This window comes from Rousettus aegyptiacus, unplaced genomic scaffold (assembly GCF_014176215.1).
Source record: "Rousettus aegyptiacus isolate mRouAeg1 unplaced genomic scaffold, mRouAeg1.p scaffold_m13_p_1, whole genome shotgun sequence".
Taxonomy (NCBI): Eukaryota; Metazoa; Chordata; class Mammalia; order Chiroptera; family Pteropodidae; genus Rousettus; species Rousettus aegyptiacus.
The window spans coordinates 106,504,596-106,522,872 of record NW_023416284.1 but is presented as its reverse complement, the minus strand read 5'-3'; the positions used below and the strand labels follow the sequence as shown (position 1 = coordinate 106,522,872).

At 36.3% G+C, this 18,277-nt stretch overlaps 1 protein-coding gene across 11 annotated transcripts in view; it reads left to right on the top strand.

Annotated features, from left to right (window-relative positions):
- PKHD1 (PKHD1 ciliary IPT domain containing fibrocystin/polyductin) overlaps positions 1–18,277 on the top strand; it is a 405,020-nt gene that overhangs the window by 149,428 nt on the left and 237,315 nt on the right. For 10 of the 11 annotated variants that reach the window (XM_036218764.1, XM_036218741.1, XM_036218730.1 and 7 more), the window contains 4 exons: positions 9,772–9,982; positions 10,400–10,557; positions 12,838–13,029; positions 16,022–16,147. In XM_036218764.1, the coding sequence (XP_036074657.1) occupies positions 9,772–9,982; positions 10,400–10,557; positions 12,838–13,029; positions 16,022–16,147 (687 nt within the window). The remainder of the gene's footprint in view (positions 1–9,771; positions 9,983–10,399; positions 10,558–12,837; positions 13,030–16,021; positions 16,148–18,277) is intronic. The other variant, XM_036218749.1, reaches the window with a different exon arrangement.

Below are 18,277 nucleotides of genomic sequence, written 5' to 3'. Positions count from 1 at the left end.
ACCCCATGATGCTCCAGGTCTCGGTAACCTTCTTTTAGTTTATTAAATGGTTAATATGGTCTAGATTTTACAGTTTTTACACTTTTGAGTGCTGAAAGAAATTCAACTTTGTTAAATAAATGGAATGCTACATAGGTAGGAAGTAGTGCTTTTTCCTTCAAAGAGAATTCTTCCATATGTATCATCAAAGAAGTAGTATTGCTTTCAGCTTGGTCATGGAGAAAGAATATCATTGAATTAGGAATTATAGTCAGTATTTGTTAAAATTGAATTTTACCTAGATCCTGGCACTTTATAATTTTCAAAGCTGCTTCCCATTCTTTCCTGTCATATAATTCACAATAACTCTGTGAAGTGGGAAAGACTGGGATTATTACTTTCGTCTTATAGATGATGAGAATGGGGCCTAGAAGGGGAGGTAACTAAGAGTCATTCCATCCTTTTCATAGATGTAATACACTCACAGGCTTGCTTCCATTTTGTATATGCATAACTAGTGTTCACTCGTGGCAGAAAGATAAAGAGAAGAGATTTCTTTCAGGTTTCTGTAATGGTTATTTTTGGATCTCAAGTGGGGCTTTATTCTTTTGTAACATTCTTGATGGGGCACCACGGGCTTGTTTCTTTCCCAGTTTGCTATTTGCCTTTTCTTTTTTTCTGATCTCTGTGAAGGCAAATATACAGCTACCTTCCTTTACGGTTTCTTCCTTTGATTTCGCATTTTGAAAACTCTTTCCCGTACAAAAACTATATAAAAATTTACATACTTGTTTCCTAGTATTTTTATTATTTCTCTCTTTTTTCAAATTTCATATTAATGTCTTGAATACAGGGTCAGCAAACTATGACCCCTGGGCCAAATCTGACCCATTGCCCATTTTTGTAAACAAAATTTTATTGAAGCACAGCCCTGATCATTTGTTTAGATATTATCTATGCTCTTATCAATGGCTGCTTCAGGCTGCCATGGGAGGGATGAGAAGTTGCAACAGAGGCCACCTGGCATGCAAAATCCAAACTATTTCCTATCCAGCTCTTTTCAGAAAAAGTTTGCCAACCTCTACTTTAATCCTTCTAGAATTTATTTTGATATAGTGTATAAGTCAGTTATCTACTTGTTTTCAAATGGCTAGTCAGTTTTCTCAACACTACTTATTCAACAATGTAATTGTGGTAGGCAGGAAAATGGCCCCCAAATATGTTCATATCTCAATTCCTAGAGCCCATGAAAGTTACCTTATTTGGCAAAAGGGACTTTGCATTTGTGATTAAATTAAAGATATTGAAATGGGGAGATTTTCCTGGATTATCTAGGTAGACTCGATGTCACATCAGTCCTAATCAGAGAGATGCCCGAGGAGTCAGTAGGAGGAGAAGGCAATGTGTTGAAGGAAGAAGAGATAGGAGTGATGCATTTTGAAGATGGAGGAGGCCCACAAGCTACAGGCCAAGGAATACACAGGCCACTAAAAGATAAAAAAGGCAAAGAAATGGATTTTCCTCTCAGAGCCCTCAGAAGGATGCAGCTCTGCTGACATTGTTGTTTTAGCCCAGTGAAACCAATTTTGGAATTCTAACCTTCAGAACGATAAGATAATATGTTTGTGTTGTTTTAAGACACTAATTTTGTGATAATTTATTATAGTGGCAATGGGAAACTAATACAGAATTTCCTTGGGAATTTTAAGTGTTATTATTATCATACATTGCATTCTTATTTGATACAGATACAGATTAATGTCTTTTATAAATAAAGAACTTTTTAAAACAAAAATCTTGCAAAGAGTGTGTGTAGACATATCAGCATAATTAATGCACATGGCTAGTCAATACGAATGCATGTGGAGAGGGCTTAGGTTTATTCTGTGTTCACAGGGAGGAATTCTTTTTATTTTTATGAGTTTTCTCCTACCTCCTCATGAGGAATCAATGAAGTGCAAATTAAAACAAAAGTGATTTTTTTTCCTTAACAATCAAATTGGCCAAGACTAAAAATAAGATAGCAGAAAGTCTGAGGAATTGGCACTAAAATATGCTGCTAGTGTGTGCAGAAGTATATGCAGTCATTCTGTAAGAAAATTTGGTAACTATATCAAAAGACTTAAAAGTAGGTATATGTCTTGATATAGCAATGACACTTTTAGGAATTTATTCTAAGGATATGATCATAAGTATGCATACAAATTATGCTCAAGTATTTTCACAACTGTGTTCTTTATGAGAGTAAAATATTGAGGAAAATGGAATATAAATAAGTAGGGGATTAGTATATAAAATATACATTTAAAATGGGATATTGCAATACTATCATGATGTTAAATATTATATAATATAGTCAAAAGATGTTCCTACTATATTAAGTAAAGAGGATGTCCAAAAATGGTATGTATAGAATTATAACATTTTTGTTTATATATGAAATTTTTCAACATATGAACATAGGAAAAAGAACAGGAAAGACATTTTCATGTATTTTATTATTAAGATCATGAATGCTTTTATTGCTACCTTTTTGCTTCTCTATATTTTTATTTTAAACATTATATATTTATTGCTTTCTAAAAAGAAATTATGTTATTAAACCTTAGCCCTTTCTCTCCTCATAAGTCATCTCTACTCCAAAACATAAATCACACCAATGATTATCAAAATAATCATCTGATCAGGAATATAACTAATTTTTACAAACTTTTTGGATGATGAATAGAAGTGAGTGTTAAAGGCATTCTGTAGAAGCTTTCAGCTCTGACCAAGTGGGTTTTGTACCTCTAAGTAAAGCACTTTCCACTACAGTTCTCTAGGGCCTAAGAATGGCATTTGTTGAATTGGCCTAAAATCCTCACAGGAGCTAGCAACTGTGTTTCAAATGTTTCACTTATTTTACAATGTACTATTTCCTGGGTATTTCAAGCTTTATCTCTTGATTCTTCTCAGTCATTTACTTTTAGTCACAGTAGCAACAGTAAAGCTCAGATTGGGTAGAAACAAAAGTTAGCCTTACTTCTGAAAAGGCCTTCAATCAAAAGTATGGCTCATTGCACCACCCAAATAATCTTGGTCAGCCTCTGTCTAAATCTTTATGACAAAAGAACGGTAAACTCCTCAGGATTAAAAACAGACTTTGTGCCAAATTCCTTTGTAAAAATCTTTGCTGATCAACTGTGACTGCAACCAGCTGATCTGCACTTTTAAAGGATTGCCCTGGTGTGCCTTTTCCTTCTTGGGGACACATGTTCCCTGCTCAGTCAATACCACCAGAGATTAACCAGTCATGATGCAGAAGGCTCACGTTACACACACAGAGCCAAGCTCATGCGGGATTCCCCCGCCAGGTTTTCATTTCATCCAAGGGAGCTTTCTCAGCAAGTGGTTCTCAAGGGTAAGAAAAATGGTATGTGAAAAATGCCCCCATTCTGTTCCATCTCTTTGGTCTGCCAGATAGTCTTATATTAATGCTAATGTCACAGTCTCTCTTCTGAAGTACAGTAAATCAGATTGCCTCCAATTCACAAATGATTTTGGTTCAAAGAATTCCTTTGTAGGTTAGTTGTTTGGAACTTGAAATATATATATATTTTTTTTCTCAAAGAAATACTGATAAACCTTGTGGGTTAAGGACCTAAGTGAGCCCTCAAAAGTCTATTTCACCAAAGTCTTCTGACTGTATAATGCTAATGAGGGTAAAGCAGCTGACCACTGAGTATTAGACTAACTGTATGGTTCATTTCCAATGTAAGATGGCAGGGATACGTTTCCTTTCATTTGATTTCTACTATCTCAGTTCATTTTTTATTGAGTACCAGTAACAGAAATGTTCTCAGTATCTCTACCTTGCAGGTGGCTTTTATGGCCTGGAAGTAGGCTCTGGCACAGTGCGGGCTCTGGGAACAGAGAGACTCGGCTTAGATGCAAGGTGGAGTAATCAGCAGTAGTCAACCTATCTCTAATTCCTCTGGTTGCTTATTATCTCCTACTGTTAGAGATAGTATATGACCACAGGATCTGGGCCAGGTGCTGGCAGAAGAAAAAGAGAAATGAAAAATAATAAAAGGGCAGGATTTTCTCTCCATCTCTTTCTCCTCGAAGCTTATATTCTGCTACTGTGCACCTTACCTTCTATTGGCAGAAGAATGGAATAAACAATTAGGAGCAGGGCTCAAGTACGAGAAATGCTGAGGGGGGTGCCCAGATGTAACAATAACAAAAAGGAATAAGAAGGTGAGGAGGAGCGAGTCCCCAAACAGTTGGATGGTGGGATAGGATTTTCTTTCTACTGCATTCTTTTGTTTAAATATGGATAAGTGTGTATCTTCATCATTTGGTTTTCTTCCTTCTGCTCTCCTGAGGTTTCTCCTCATCTATACAATCTTCAAATGACCATGTTCTCATGAGCTTGGTCTCCAGTACTCTTCATTTATAACTGTGTACTTATCCCCAAGTAATCCCACCCATTCCCATGGAGTAACCGCTCCTTGTATATTTATACATCTAGCCTCAGACCTCTCATCTGAGCTCTACATTTATCTTTTCACTTGGATATTCTCTCTAATATCTGAAATGTAACCAGTTTTAAATTGTCATCTAAAGCTTACTATGTCTGAAGCTGAATGCTACTGGATTATAAACTACATGAAAGCAGTGATTTTTTACTGTTTTGCTCACTACCGTATTGCCAATACCTAGAACAGCACATGGCATATGACACGTAATTGATGCTCAATAAATATTTATTGACTGGATTCATTAAATTCTTCCCCAAATATTTCTGTTTATGTATCAGCTTGCTTTAGCTATGGATCTGTGAGGCATCATTGACATCTCCCTTACCTTAGATCTGCCAAAAGAAATCTCACCTTTTTACACATCTCTCTGGATCCACTGCTTAACTTTTATTCAAACTTCCAAAACTTCTTGTTTGAACTACTGCATGAGTCTTCTACATAGACTTTTTACTTTCATTCACTTTCTTGCAATCTATTTTTCACACAACATCCAGGGTGACCTTTCAAACATAAATTTGATCATGTAACTATTTTGGATAAGATTAAGTCTGTTAAAATAGGCCAACAAGATCCTCCATTATTTTGCCCAGTCACACCATGCCATCTCATTTATCTTGCTACAGACACTCTGACCTCCATTTATTTGCTAGAACATAATAAGCTCCCTCTTCCCCCAAAAGCTGGCTCTTGCCCATCTTAAGACTTGACTCAGATCTCTCCAATCTACAGTCAATACATTTCCTCACTAAAAATTCTTTCCCTTAGTTTTATATATGCACTCATGGGCTTGAAATATCACTATTCTCACAACAGTATAATTTCTTAGTTATCATCTTACATATTCCTTTGGTGACTTCCAAATCACATTTGGAATAAACTCTTGGTTCTTTGGGAGAGCCCGTAAAGCCCTTTCTGAAGGCCTTCTGCTCATCTTTCTGGGTGCACCCTCACTGACTCTTGTCTGGTCACCATCCCTTCCATATACTTTCAGTTGGGCCATGCCACATACATAACAGTTATTCAAATGTCTTATATTGTCCTGCATCATTGTATACACCATTGCCTTTGCCTAGAGTGCTCTGCCGATTTTGTCACCTGGCCCACTGTGGATTATCCGTCAACATCCAACTCAGTTATCACCTCTTCTGGGTAGCATTTCAGGAAACAACAACCCCTTCTGTGCAAATGAGGTGCTCCATGTCTGTGCACGAGCAGACCCTGGCTGTCCCTCTGTCTTTACATGGTATATTTGTGACTTTTGTCTATCTACTTCCTCTACTGGAGGACAGGGACTGTGTTTTCTTTATGTCTGTCTTTCCAGTGCTTGACAGATGTTTCTCTACACAAAAGAAAAAAATAGCTTTCATTGTTTTGCTATGGATGATAGTGAAACTGTGTACAGAAATAAGGGAGAAAAATTTGCATATATTTGAGAAAAATATTTCTAGCTTTTGTGAGTTCTTTCATATTTCTATTCTGATGTAAATATTATTTCAATGAAATAATATTCTCCCCTGCCTCCTAAGTGAATGGGCAGTTATTCATTTGGAATAAAGATTGAGGTCCTACAAAATAAACATAGGGCAATTAGTTATTTTAAAGTGTGTTAACCCACAAAGATTATTTTCTTTCTCTCCATGCCTATTCAGTAAGATAGTTCTCTAGGATTGTGTAATTATGAATGAATGACTTTGAAATGCTTGAACAATAATTTGTAGGAAAAACAATTATGAGTAGAATTATGAGCTATTAGTGGGAGTAAATAAATAGTTTGTTGGTTAACAGCTTAATGTTGAAAGCCAAAGTGGTTAAACATTGTATTAAATTACAAGTTAGGAGTATAACCCTTTTTAATTTAAGTATATTTGTAAATTATTTAACCTTTTAAAGGATATTTTTATGTTTTTTGATTTGTGGTAAGGAAAGGAAGGCAGCCACCCAACTTGGGTTCTTAAGAGTTCGGTGAAGTAAAATGACTCATATTTGAAATGCACACAAAGCTTTCTTCGTTGAAGTCAGTCAGTCCACCTTGTGTGGCATTTAAATAACATTTATGAAGTAAGGAATATAATTTTTTCAGTACCAAAAATAATTTGGTATGGTTAATATACAGTTATTTCCAGATGCCAGGAATTCCATCATGTGTCCAGTTCTTTGGTTCTGGATTCATAAGACTCAGTTTCAGAAATTAGTGCTAACATCTCATGCTATATAATCATATCCTTAAAGCATCTTAACTTCTTAATACGTATAATCTGTTAAAAGAAAAACAACAACAATAATAACAACAAACAACAAACAGTTCTTCAGAATAAAACTGCTTAGCATAGGTTGGGTTTATTCTAAGTTCTTAATGTTTGTGGGGTTTTAGTGTGTGTGTGTGTGTGTGATATTATATATGAATTTACGTATACATCTGATGGGGGTTTGCAAGTGAGTGTCCAGAGGCAGTATGAAAAATAGTTAATTGAAATTCCCATGAGTCGAATGCTAATCACGAACCTAGGACTATGCTAGGAATTTTGACATATATAAAGGAAGCACAAGGCAGTGGTCCTGTATTCAAGGTGCTAAATGTTGAGGTAGGAAGATAAGTCATAGATTGTATAACTCGAATTTCTCCAAGCCTCTCTGAACCTGCTCAACCGGTGGATATTTCAGTAATGATCAGACAAATTTTATTGCCTGCCTCCCCCAACTCTCACAAAATTTCCAGCCCTTTTCAACATTATTGCCTGCTTGTTATAGGTGTTCTCACAAAAAGTTTCATGTGAGTTCACTGACTAGTTTGTCTTCTGAAGTTGCCATGAGGCCATTTTCATGCACTTTTCCTCCTATTTTGGCTTTCTCAGTCACTGTCTTCCATTTAGGAAGCCTCTGGAGGCTGCCTCATCCCAGTCCTTGCTGCTGACACATGTCATGGGAGTAGTGAACACATGGGTACCAAGGGAGCAGGCTTTCATTGCTACCTAGATGGTCAAACCCTGAGGTGTGGGAGTGTGCTGCGTTCAATGGTGAAGTCTGCTGGCCTCCTTTCTCTGCTACTCAGGGCCCTACTTGATCACTGGGACACCAAAACTTTGGGGTGCTTATTTCTCCATGGCTTAGTCATGATTTCCTCACTTAATACATTTTTTTTTGAGTATATGCTAGACACTGGGATAGGCATTGGTGCTGTCATGGTGAACAAATATAGATATAACTCCTTCTGTCATGTTTAATAGGGGAGATAAATAGAAAACTACAGTAATAAAGGTCAAATTGCAGTGTGTTAAGTGCTAGAAAGGAGAGGAACATAGTGATGTGACAGATTATAATACAGAATTTGACCCAGTTAAAAGGTCTCAGAGGCTTTTCTGAGGAACCAAGCTGTTTTCAGAGAATATAGTTCAGGTGATGATTATAATTATTTTGTCAGTCTTCAATTTGAGATGATGGTAACTCATCTAAATGTCAATATTTACTGCATAACTAGAAATATAAGGCTGGTACTTATGAAATATCCAGCTTGATGTTTTTAGTCATACACATAGAGGTAATATTTTTGCAATGAGAATGAATAAATTATAAGGTAATTTTATTGTTTTATAAAGGCTCTGTCAACATTTGAAAGAACATAAATTTATGTTAATTAAAAAAAGTTTCAAAGATTCTCTGTGATTTTTTTTCATTCATTCTGACTTGACTATTATTTATAAAAATGATTAGCTGAGAAATATTTTTGCTGTCCCTACTCTACCATGAGTAGCTTGTTTGCTGGTAGGTACACAGTAGGTGTTTGTTGCATATTGATTATTGCGAATAATTGATCACAGAGCTTAATAGAATTTTGCCTTTGTTAAACATTTTCTATGCGCAGTGGAGATTTTTCTGTGCAGACATTCAAGAATGAATCATAGAAATTTACATATATATGCATATACATATAAAGAAACTTTTTTTCATTTTATTGTTCCCAAAGGTTAAAAAACACAAACAAGGAATAAAATTAAAATTATTTACTTTTGGGATGATTTATGTCTTAATTTTTACCTGCCCTATAATTAGAAATTTTGAACTCTCTAAGTGTTTCTTAAGATAAAATTATCGCCCAAGTAAACTTCAGAAATTACATTATTAACCCCAGACCTTTCTAAGCCTAGAACAGCATTATTGGTACAAGAGCCTGCACTCACGGACAAATAAATAAAGAGGAACATTTAAAATTGAAAATGATTTATCGTTGGCCACCTCTGTAGTTAGAGATTCAAGTATTATTATTTTACTTTAATGCAACAAGGGAGGACAGTAAGTTGCTGTGGGCTAAAGGTAAATTATGATCTATTTCAAAGGAGGAAGGAAATGTACTGAGGAAAGAAGAAGGCGTTGGGAGTAAGCCCTGTGTTTTCTGAAGTATTGCCTCAGATAATGCCTTGAAAAATCTTTGCCTTGATCCTTTCTGGAAAAGGCCAGACTGAGTAAACTGTGAGACAGACAACCCCCTGAAACTCCAATGGTGAAAAAGTAGTGTACTGGTATGGGAGGCTCTGGAACCAATGTAAACCAAGATATCTTGAAACACAAGTTACCCTTCAACTTTGCATAGCAATCCTATGTTAGACAGACCCAGTTTTAGAGTTTGAAAGGATCATTTAACACACCACAATTCAGGACAACCAATCTGAGATAATTTTGATTTCGTACTCTACTAACACTGTTTGTAAAGTGAGTTGAAGTCTTCAGATTATGGACTTCTATATCAGAGATTCTAATAGCTATTTGTTTTTATTTGGAATAAGAAAGAAGTGTTAAAATTACATACTTAAAACACAAAGTGATACAGGGAAGAAAGAGAAAAGCCTAAAATATTGAAGGTCTATTATGTGGTCATATTTTTTTGTAGATAGTATTTAATTTAATCCTCCTAAAACCCTATGGGGAAAGGCCTTGCTACTTCTGCTTTGTAACTGAGGAAACCAAAGCCCACTTTTGAGTATATTACCCAAAAGAACATGGCTAGAATATGACAATACTTGATTCAATTATAAATTTAATCTGCCCCCAATTCTTGTGTTTTTTGTACCATGCCACTCTCAATCTTGGATTACTTTTAATGCTACAATGTGACAGACATTCAATACCCCAAAGAGTAAAGGCATTGGTGGTTATCGAATCTAACTAAAGCTTGCTTTCCCAGTTTCTTTTTTTTTCACAGGATTCTTTGGCTGAATGATATATTCGTATTAACTATTAAAATGTCTAAAGACAAATTTTCTTTCAACTGCTCTAGGTTCACTACCAGAAGTAATTGTAACACATCTTCGAGCAGCTGCCTATGCCCATGACACAGTGTTGGCTCTGGAAGATGCTGTGAACTGGCATTCTGGGGATGAAGTTGTCATCATCAGTGGAATGGTTGCCAAAGATGCCAAACCTGTGGAAGAGATTGTTATTGTGGAAACTGTGCACAATGCAGACCTCCATCTGAGATCACCCTTGAGGTACTGAGAGACAGCTTGGCTCCATTCAGATAGAAGAAGATGTCTTAACCGTGTTGTTGTCTGGACATTGGTTTGTCTTTCAATGGTGTATTTTTAATTAAATAATGCTAGATGTTTTGATAAGAAAATTACAAAGCATAAAATGTTTTGAAGATTTATACTTAAATAAGAAGTTTATACTTCTTAAATAAGTTTCTCTTGTAAGAGCCTAGAACTACCATCATTATAATAATAGGTGGTCAATATGACAGTTAGTATAATTTCTAATTTTCACATACTTGTGCCCATAGTTCACTCTTCTCTATCTGAGTTTCTAGAGAAATAGATCCCCAAGTCGAGAATTAGGCAAATCTAGTGGCTTGCTATTCTGTAAGATTTGGAGTGGTATCTACAAATGTGTTTTTTCCTTTTCTTCAGATATTCTTACAACTTCACAGAGAATTGGGTGGCTGGAGAGCACTATATTTTAAAGGCTACAGTGGCTCTGCTCAGCAGGAGTATTACGATACGAGGAAATCTCACTAATGAGAGGATAAAGTTCCTCGCTTCGTGCCAGGAGGCTAATGCTTCAGAAGGTAGAGAAGTATTTTACTGGGAAGTCTAATAAGTGAAAAAAAATGTTCTTATTGTCAAATGACATATGGCATTGTTGATTTCTTCCAAAATAAAATAAACTATTAACCTTTGCATGTTCATAATATTCTGTAATTTTCAGAATGCTCTTGATAAATTTTCATTTCATCTTCTGCCCTCAACAACCTTGTGAGAGAGGCAGATAACAATATCAACTTGAGGAATTATTTCTTTGGGAAAAAATGTCATGTTAAATAATTAAATTTGTGGAGTTGAATTAAATTTCCAGGTTAGAGGTTATAATGAAGTTTTAACTCTGATTCTAAGCCCCTTCTAAAATTCTCAGGAAAACTGTTTAATGCCAGAGTCATAAACACAGGCAACACATCCTTACTAATTAGTCTTGTGGGCCTCTTATCTCCCTGCTACTTCCATTTTGGAGTTTGTTTTCTGAGTGAACTACCACATACTTTAAGTAAGTGGCTGAAAAAGTCAATTTATCTTCTAGAAGAATAACAGGCACTGAATCACACTGATGTGCCTATTAAACATCTATTTCAGGGATGGTTAGTTTAGTAGGTTATGTTTTGTTTCTCAGGCTGTAGATTATGAGGCTTTCATATGTTGTGAAGACATCATTTGTCAACTTTGGTCCAGAATGGTGTGGGTGTCAACGATGACTCCCAGGCATGAGCTCTGGATGGATGATGAGGCTATTTATTGAGATGGGAAGAGGAACAGATTTTGGGGTAGGAGGGTGAAGATCATGAGTTTAATTTTGTACATGTCAAGACTGAGAGGCTGGGCCAGTGTCAGAGTAGGGCTGTCTTGTAGTGTCTGGATCCTGGAAGAAATGTCAAGAGTACAGTTAATAATTTGAATCATGTTTAGATTTAGACTCATGTAAGTACAATGTCAAAATGTGATTGGGAGAGGGGGACCTTGAGTCCACCCCCTTGTCATCACAGTCATATAGCTCACAAAGGCGTCATTCTGAAAAATGTTTGGATATTGTGGGTTAGAATCTGGTGACTGCCAGCTTTTACAATTCTACTGAATAGAGATTGGAATTTTGTTCGAACACTTTGGGAATTTCTCATACAGGCATTCTCAGATCACACTGTGTAAAACATTGCTTTCGATCATGCTGGCAGTGAAACCATGCATCTGGGTTTGGGCCATTATAAATCTGTTAGTTCCAAGTGAGGAAAAAAAATCCCTGATTTCAGCACAACTCTTAAATGTTACTACAAAATTCCCAAAATAAACAGAATTCATACCTTCACTAAAAATGGATGTTACTCGCCTCTTCTTTGTGTGGAGTGGAAGTGTGGGAATGTGGTAGCTAAATATAGTGACACAAGGCCTGGCCACTTGAAAATATTATGGATCATTGCCATAAATAATCAAAATTATGATAAAGCATAAACATATAAAACACCTCTCATTCCCCTCTTTTATATTTATTCTCTGGGTGTTAGCAAATGACTAGACTCTATAATTTACTGTGGATTATTTATTTTGGAATGGTGCGTCATTTTGTATTACTAGCACTTCTACTTTTGTCTACTAACATAGATAATAAAGAATCAAATCAGGGGGTGATTTCTCACTTAGTTCACACCACCACATGCCATGTGTCAACAGAAAAGTGTCCTGGATCCTGAGGTGGTAACACTTTGCAGCAATAGTAGCTGGTGTACTGTATTCATAGGGTTTGCTGTCCTCTCTAGGGGGACAGCTTGGAAGGAGATGTTGGTGTGGGGATGCTCACTTACTTCTCTGGACCCCTTTGCCATTTCCGTGGCAGCATTATTGTTAAGTCCCCAAACTATAAAGCAGTAAAGTAAGGGGGAAGCCCATTAGAAAGCTTAAAACTAAAAAGAGCTGCAATTACATTCAGTACTCACATATCTTCCATACAATTATCAACCATGAGAAGGTCATTTTATTGCACACTCCCTCCAGGGGATCTTTTGGGTTGACATAAGCATCCGTTTATGTTGAGTTTGTGGGTTATAGTCAGCCTCCTTGTGACAATAATTAAGGTGATTTGGGAGATTTCTGAAAATAATAGAATGAAGGCAACATCATGTCCTAGTTATCAAATATTTTAATTAATAACCCAAAAAGCAGAATCCAAATAAAAGAGAAGTAAAATTATTAAATGAAATAAACAATAAAGCTTTGTCTTTTGTACTGTCAGTGCCTTTCAACTGAGAGACTTATCTAGAAGCATTGTCTACATGCTTCATGTCCCCTGATTTCTTTCTGTGTTTCAGGTAACTTGCAATATTGCTTGTATTCCAAGAGTGAGAAGATCCTGGGTTCTAGGGACCTGGGAGCCAGTATTATTATTCAGTCCTTCCCAGAGGAGCCCAGTCGAGTCCACTTGAAGGGAATACAGTTCCGGGACTTGGGGCAAGCCTTCTGGAAGCATCTGAGCTCACTGACTGTAGTGGGCACTATGAGAGGTAAGGGGGTCCAGGTCTATGACTTCTCATTTTTCTTCCTCTCATATTCAAGGCACTACATGCTGGGGTGTCATGATGGGTAATATGTGGGATGTGGAGAGTTGCAGAGATAGAGAATTATAATCTAGATATGTGGTTCTCACACTTTAGTAAGCCTAAAATAATCACTTGGGGAGCTTATTAAAATTCAGGGTTATGAACCCTGCCACGGCAAATTCCGATCTAAGGTGGGCCTAGGGATCTGAATTTTTATGGTTCTAGAGCAAGTGGTCCAAGAAACATTACTATAGGTACAACAGATGTGGAATAAACCACACAATCCATGTTGTGAATCCTGCCTCTACCATTTACTAGCCTGTGACTACAGGCAAATTGACACTGAATAATATAAGTAATCAATACTATGAGAGTCCAGCACAGCAGAGAGCAATTCTATGTGAAATTGCTCTAACTCAGAGAAATCTTCTGCCTGGAAAAATGCGGGAGAATGGGCTGAAAACCAGGCACTTTTCATGGGAACACAGAGCAGGCAGAATGGCAGATCTTAGCCAGAACCGAAGTGGTAGAAAGAGAACAGGAACCATCACATGCAGGTGGGAACAGCTTGCTAATAACAAGATTAGAATCAGAAAAGAAGAATATGATCACCTGTATAGATAAAGGTTCTGAAACCATAGTTGGAGAGTCATCCAGGGAAAAACCCAATGCTAGACAGAAACTGATGTGCAGAGTCAGAGGAGTTTGGTATGGATGCTAGTAATTAGGACAGAAGCTCCATTTCCGAGTTGTCCTCTCCATCCTTCAGCTCCTCTAATATCCACGCATTCAAGCTTATCCTTCTTTGGAAAACGCAGTGCTGGGGGTTGATGGTGCCTGACAAAAAATATCAGGGCCTATTTGGTGGTTTTCAGGTGTTCTTTAAGAATGGTAAAATTTCAACAGGTAATGACAGAGTAATCATTGAAGTCATTAAAGGCTAGCCAACTGCAGCATTTCTTTCTCATTTCAAATCGCTTGCCCACCTAGAAAATCTGTTTATCCTAATGTACCAGACCTGTTTCACTTCATTCATTCATTTATTTTCGCCTTATTTAGTTTTGACATTCACTTTGACATTCATTTGGTTCTCAATATGGCTCTTTTTTTCTAGTGTGTTAGGGCGATGAGTACCTTTGTGCCCTTCTCTCTGTTTTTTTTTTCATCTCCTGATGCTTGTAATGCTGCAGAAAATTTATATGCGGGCCAGTTCCAATATAAGTGAGGATAGCAGTCACATATGAAGTAGCAATTGAACATAATCAAAACCCTCTCTTGCTCAAACGTTTATTTCACTTGCCTTCTCTAACCTCTGCTTCAGAGTAGCCATACTTTAATTCATTTTTATAAATTAAGTTTTACTCGAAAATGGGTTCAGTGCTTTAAAAATATTTTAAATCCCTGAAGTTAATACATTGTCCCCTGTAGGTCTCTTAAAATGCAAATTTTTTTTTTCTAGGAAGGGAGGACATATTAACACAGAGGTTAGAAACTTCTGTCATTCTTGGCAAAGACCTTTCATTGTTTCACACTCTAAAGGCCCTCATGACCCATGTGACCAATCGACCCCAGCAATTAGGGTTAGAGAGTCTTGGAATCTTTGCATGCACACCACTTTTAAAGGTTTACCAATCCCTGAACTTAACTCGTAATAACTCAGTAAACACATTAGTACTTGGTGGTTGTTCAGACAAGCAGGTATATACTGATGGAGTGATGCTGTGTTGGAGATCCAAAGCTGAGAAAAGTCTGCCACACACAGTGTTTTCTACAGAAGTAGATACACATGGTTTACCTTATTGGTGAGTGATGTGAGAGCATCTGGTACTAGGAGAGCTGAGATCAAGGGGAATGTGGAGGCCCTGCATCTATGAAGTTATAGTTAAGAATTTTCTATAGTCCCAATTTAAAAATCAAATTGTTCCATAAACAAAAGTAATTTTCTCAATACTTCAAACATTTGACATTGATATATTTCTCCCTAACTAGAAATAATACAAAACTCCTTTTTCAGGGCTTATAATTTAATTATCCAAATAATACATTTTTTATTATTTTCATGTAAATTTCCTCTGTCAGACTAAAGATACACAAGTGCAGAATTTACTTAGTTTTATGCATCTTTATATCTTCAGACAATGTCCAATTCCTAAAATATATAGTTGATATCCAGTAAATATATATTCATTGTTGAGCCAGTCTACATAAATTCAGTTGCGGGTCAAAAGATATGCTCATGGAGCCAGTGTGATGGTTTTGCTAAATGTCAGTTCCTTTTACTGTAATGTAGGGTACTTCCACTTCAGCTTCATAAACCACTATATGCAGATATGAGAGTCGAGATCCTCAGGTCAATCTCTGGCTTTGCTTATGTCGAATTATAATCTTGTACAACTAAAAATTACATAGTTATTCACCAATGTGACCCAAATAAATTTAATTATTTAAAAAAGAGAACCTTTGGCTTTCTTGTCCCCAAAAGTTAAATATCATTGCCCAGCAAATTAAAGATATTACCTCACAGCTCAAGAAATAATGACTACATCTCCTCATGCCAGATGTGGTTTTCAAAGATCAGGACGGGTCTGTAAGTCTCACTCTTCATGCCATCCTACCTGCCCTCTATCTGCTACGTTGTGATGAGAGTTCATACCAAAGATGTTGGCCAATTGGAAACCGTGAAAGCTACGTAGTCTTTCATGGTGTGGCCATCCTGTCATTTTATCAGATGTTTTTCTTTTTCAATATCTTAGATTCTACCCTGCTCATCTTTGGTATCTTTGAGTTGCCCATTTTTTACATTTGGTTTCTGCTCCTAATTTCTCATTTCCTGAATTTCATCATTGTGCGGGAGAATGTTCTTAGTTATCATACAGCTTGCTTTGGAGATGATTAACAGAATCTGAGTGGCCTTTAAGATTCTCTTCTAATTTTTCCCTGGCCCTTTCCTGTTCAGATTCCTACATTCAGGGCTGCACGGTGTGGGGCGCCTTCAGTAGAGGCCTCAGCATGTTCAGGACCGTGGGCCTCACGGTGGATAGTAATGTGTTCTACAATATTTTAGGCCACGCACTGCTGGTGGGTAAGTGAACCAAGCTTGTTGAATTCGGGTATTCTTGCATAAGACACATCGTTTTTCAAAAAATAATGTCCCAAAATTTGAATTTCCAATTTTTAAACACTTTAGCCTTTGCTCATTAGCAATAAGCCATAGTTAAAAATTCTAAATTTAAATTTAGTTATCAGTGTTTGGCTAACCAAGCCTTACTAATGGAAAACTGATCTTCTAAAGATGACATTTCAGTTCATGTTAATAAATATATAATGGGAGGTTTTAAAATTTACTGACAGCAATTTTCACAATAATATATCTTCGTACCATCTCATGGAATGTCAAATCTGGATGCTGGGCAAGTTGTTAAAAATCTTGAATTCTGTTCTCAACTTCTCCTTTTCCTTGCTGAAGAATCCCATGTTTCAGAATCTTGTAATTGGTCAACCGTATCCACTTTTCTTTTTCTCCTAAAGTTAATTCCCCTTGAAGAACCCAGAATTAATCTTTAAAAATTTAATTACATCATATCACTTCTCTTCTTAAACTTTTTAAAAGTTTCTTATTGCCCTTAGAGTACAATCCAAGATTCTCTCAGTGATTTTTTCCTCATTAACCTCTGCAAAACTGTCTTGCTCATTTGTCCTCCCTCTCTACTCTAGCTGCACTGACCTATTTTATTTTAATTCTTTCAAAAGATGATACTTTCTCCTACCTCAGGGCCTTTGCACAGCTCTTTCCCTCTGTTCATACCATTACTTGCCTCCTGCAAGATTCTTTGTTTAAGCTCTTTCAGCATTTTAATCATTTATTGATTAAAAATTATATGTCATATTTCTGATCATCTGATAATGTCTGTTTTTACCATCAGATTTCATGTGAATATTGTTTCCTTAGCACTTAGCACATTAAATAGTGCATTGTAGCTGTATTTGTTGAAAGAAATAAATGAATAATGAGCAAAGGGTCATCGGGTATATCAGAATAAAAAAGCAAATCAGAGGTTTTCACTGAAAGTAAGATGATAACTGTATTTATTAAATAGTGTTTTATATTTAAATGAATTCTGTGATATTGTTAGTGGGAAAATGTCCATGTTTTATTTAAGAATAATCTGTTAAGATAAAAGCTATAAAGGTTCTGAGAGGGAAACTGTTTAGTGAAATAGTATGGATCATATAAACTTGCTTTAAAACAAATTTCACCTCTAAAAGGAAAAGAGCAATGGACAATAAAAGTGATCAGGTGTGGGAAAATCTGATTGGAAAAGGACGATCAAACTAACAAATAGAGGATTAGCTTTATTTTTATTTTTATCTCTGTAAGGGAAAAGTATGCTGAAACTTGGAGCAGAAATTTAGGAAGGCACCCTAACAATATTATTTTAGGGGAAAACAATTTTATGAAATAGACATTAACTAAACAAAGGAGAAAACCTGCAGGAGAAATTTAGCCTTTAGGGCTTGGATTTATGAATTAGCAGCTCTAGACGTCTAGAGGGAATTATAATATTTGTTTATTTGTGTATTATAGATATAGATAAAGTACTTGATTCATACAAAACAATTTGCAAGTCCAGATTCATGAAATTACATGAGAAGCCTAGATACCTAAAGACCTAGAAAAGAGGGCCTCTGTGGGACTGGGGCTCTGTGGGGCTGCTTTCTATTGATGCCATGTAAGTGGCTAATATCTCTCTATAGCATGGCCCATGCTCTTTTATTCTCTCCTATTTTAAACCTTAGTGGCTTGGGTGTGAGGATTGCAGATACTGTCCAGCCTGTTCCTCTAGGACATTCCAGATCTTCCAGGGAAAGAGAGGCACATGTAGATAGCTCGTGGCCAATTTGAACAGCTAGAGATAGATATGGAGCTGACACAGTGTATGCAGCATTTAACTATGGAGACAGTCATTTAATTTCTTCCTAAGAAGTAAAATAGTAGTCTTTCTTTCTTTCTTTCTTTCTTTCTTTCTTTCTTTCTTTCTTTCTTTCTTTCTTTCTTTCTTTCTTTCTTTCTTTCTTTCTTTCTTTCTTTCTTTCTTTCTTTCTTTTCTTTTTCTTTCTTTTCTCATTTAAAATGGATTTCTGATCCATGATACCTTAGAACTAAAAAAGTCCATATAATCTATATCGCTGTCTGGTTCACAGGTAAAAACAC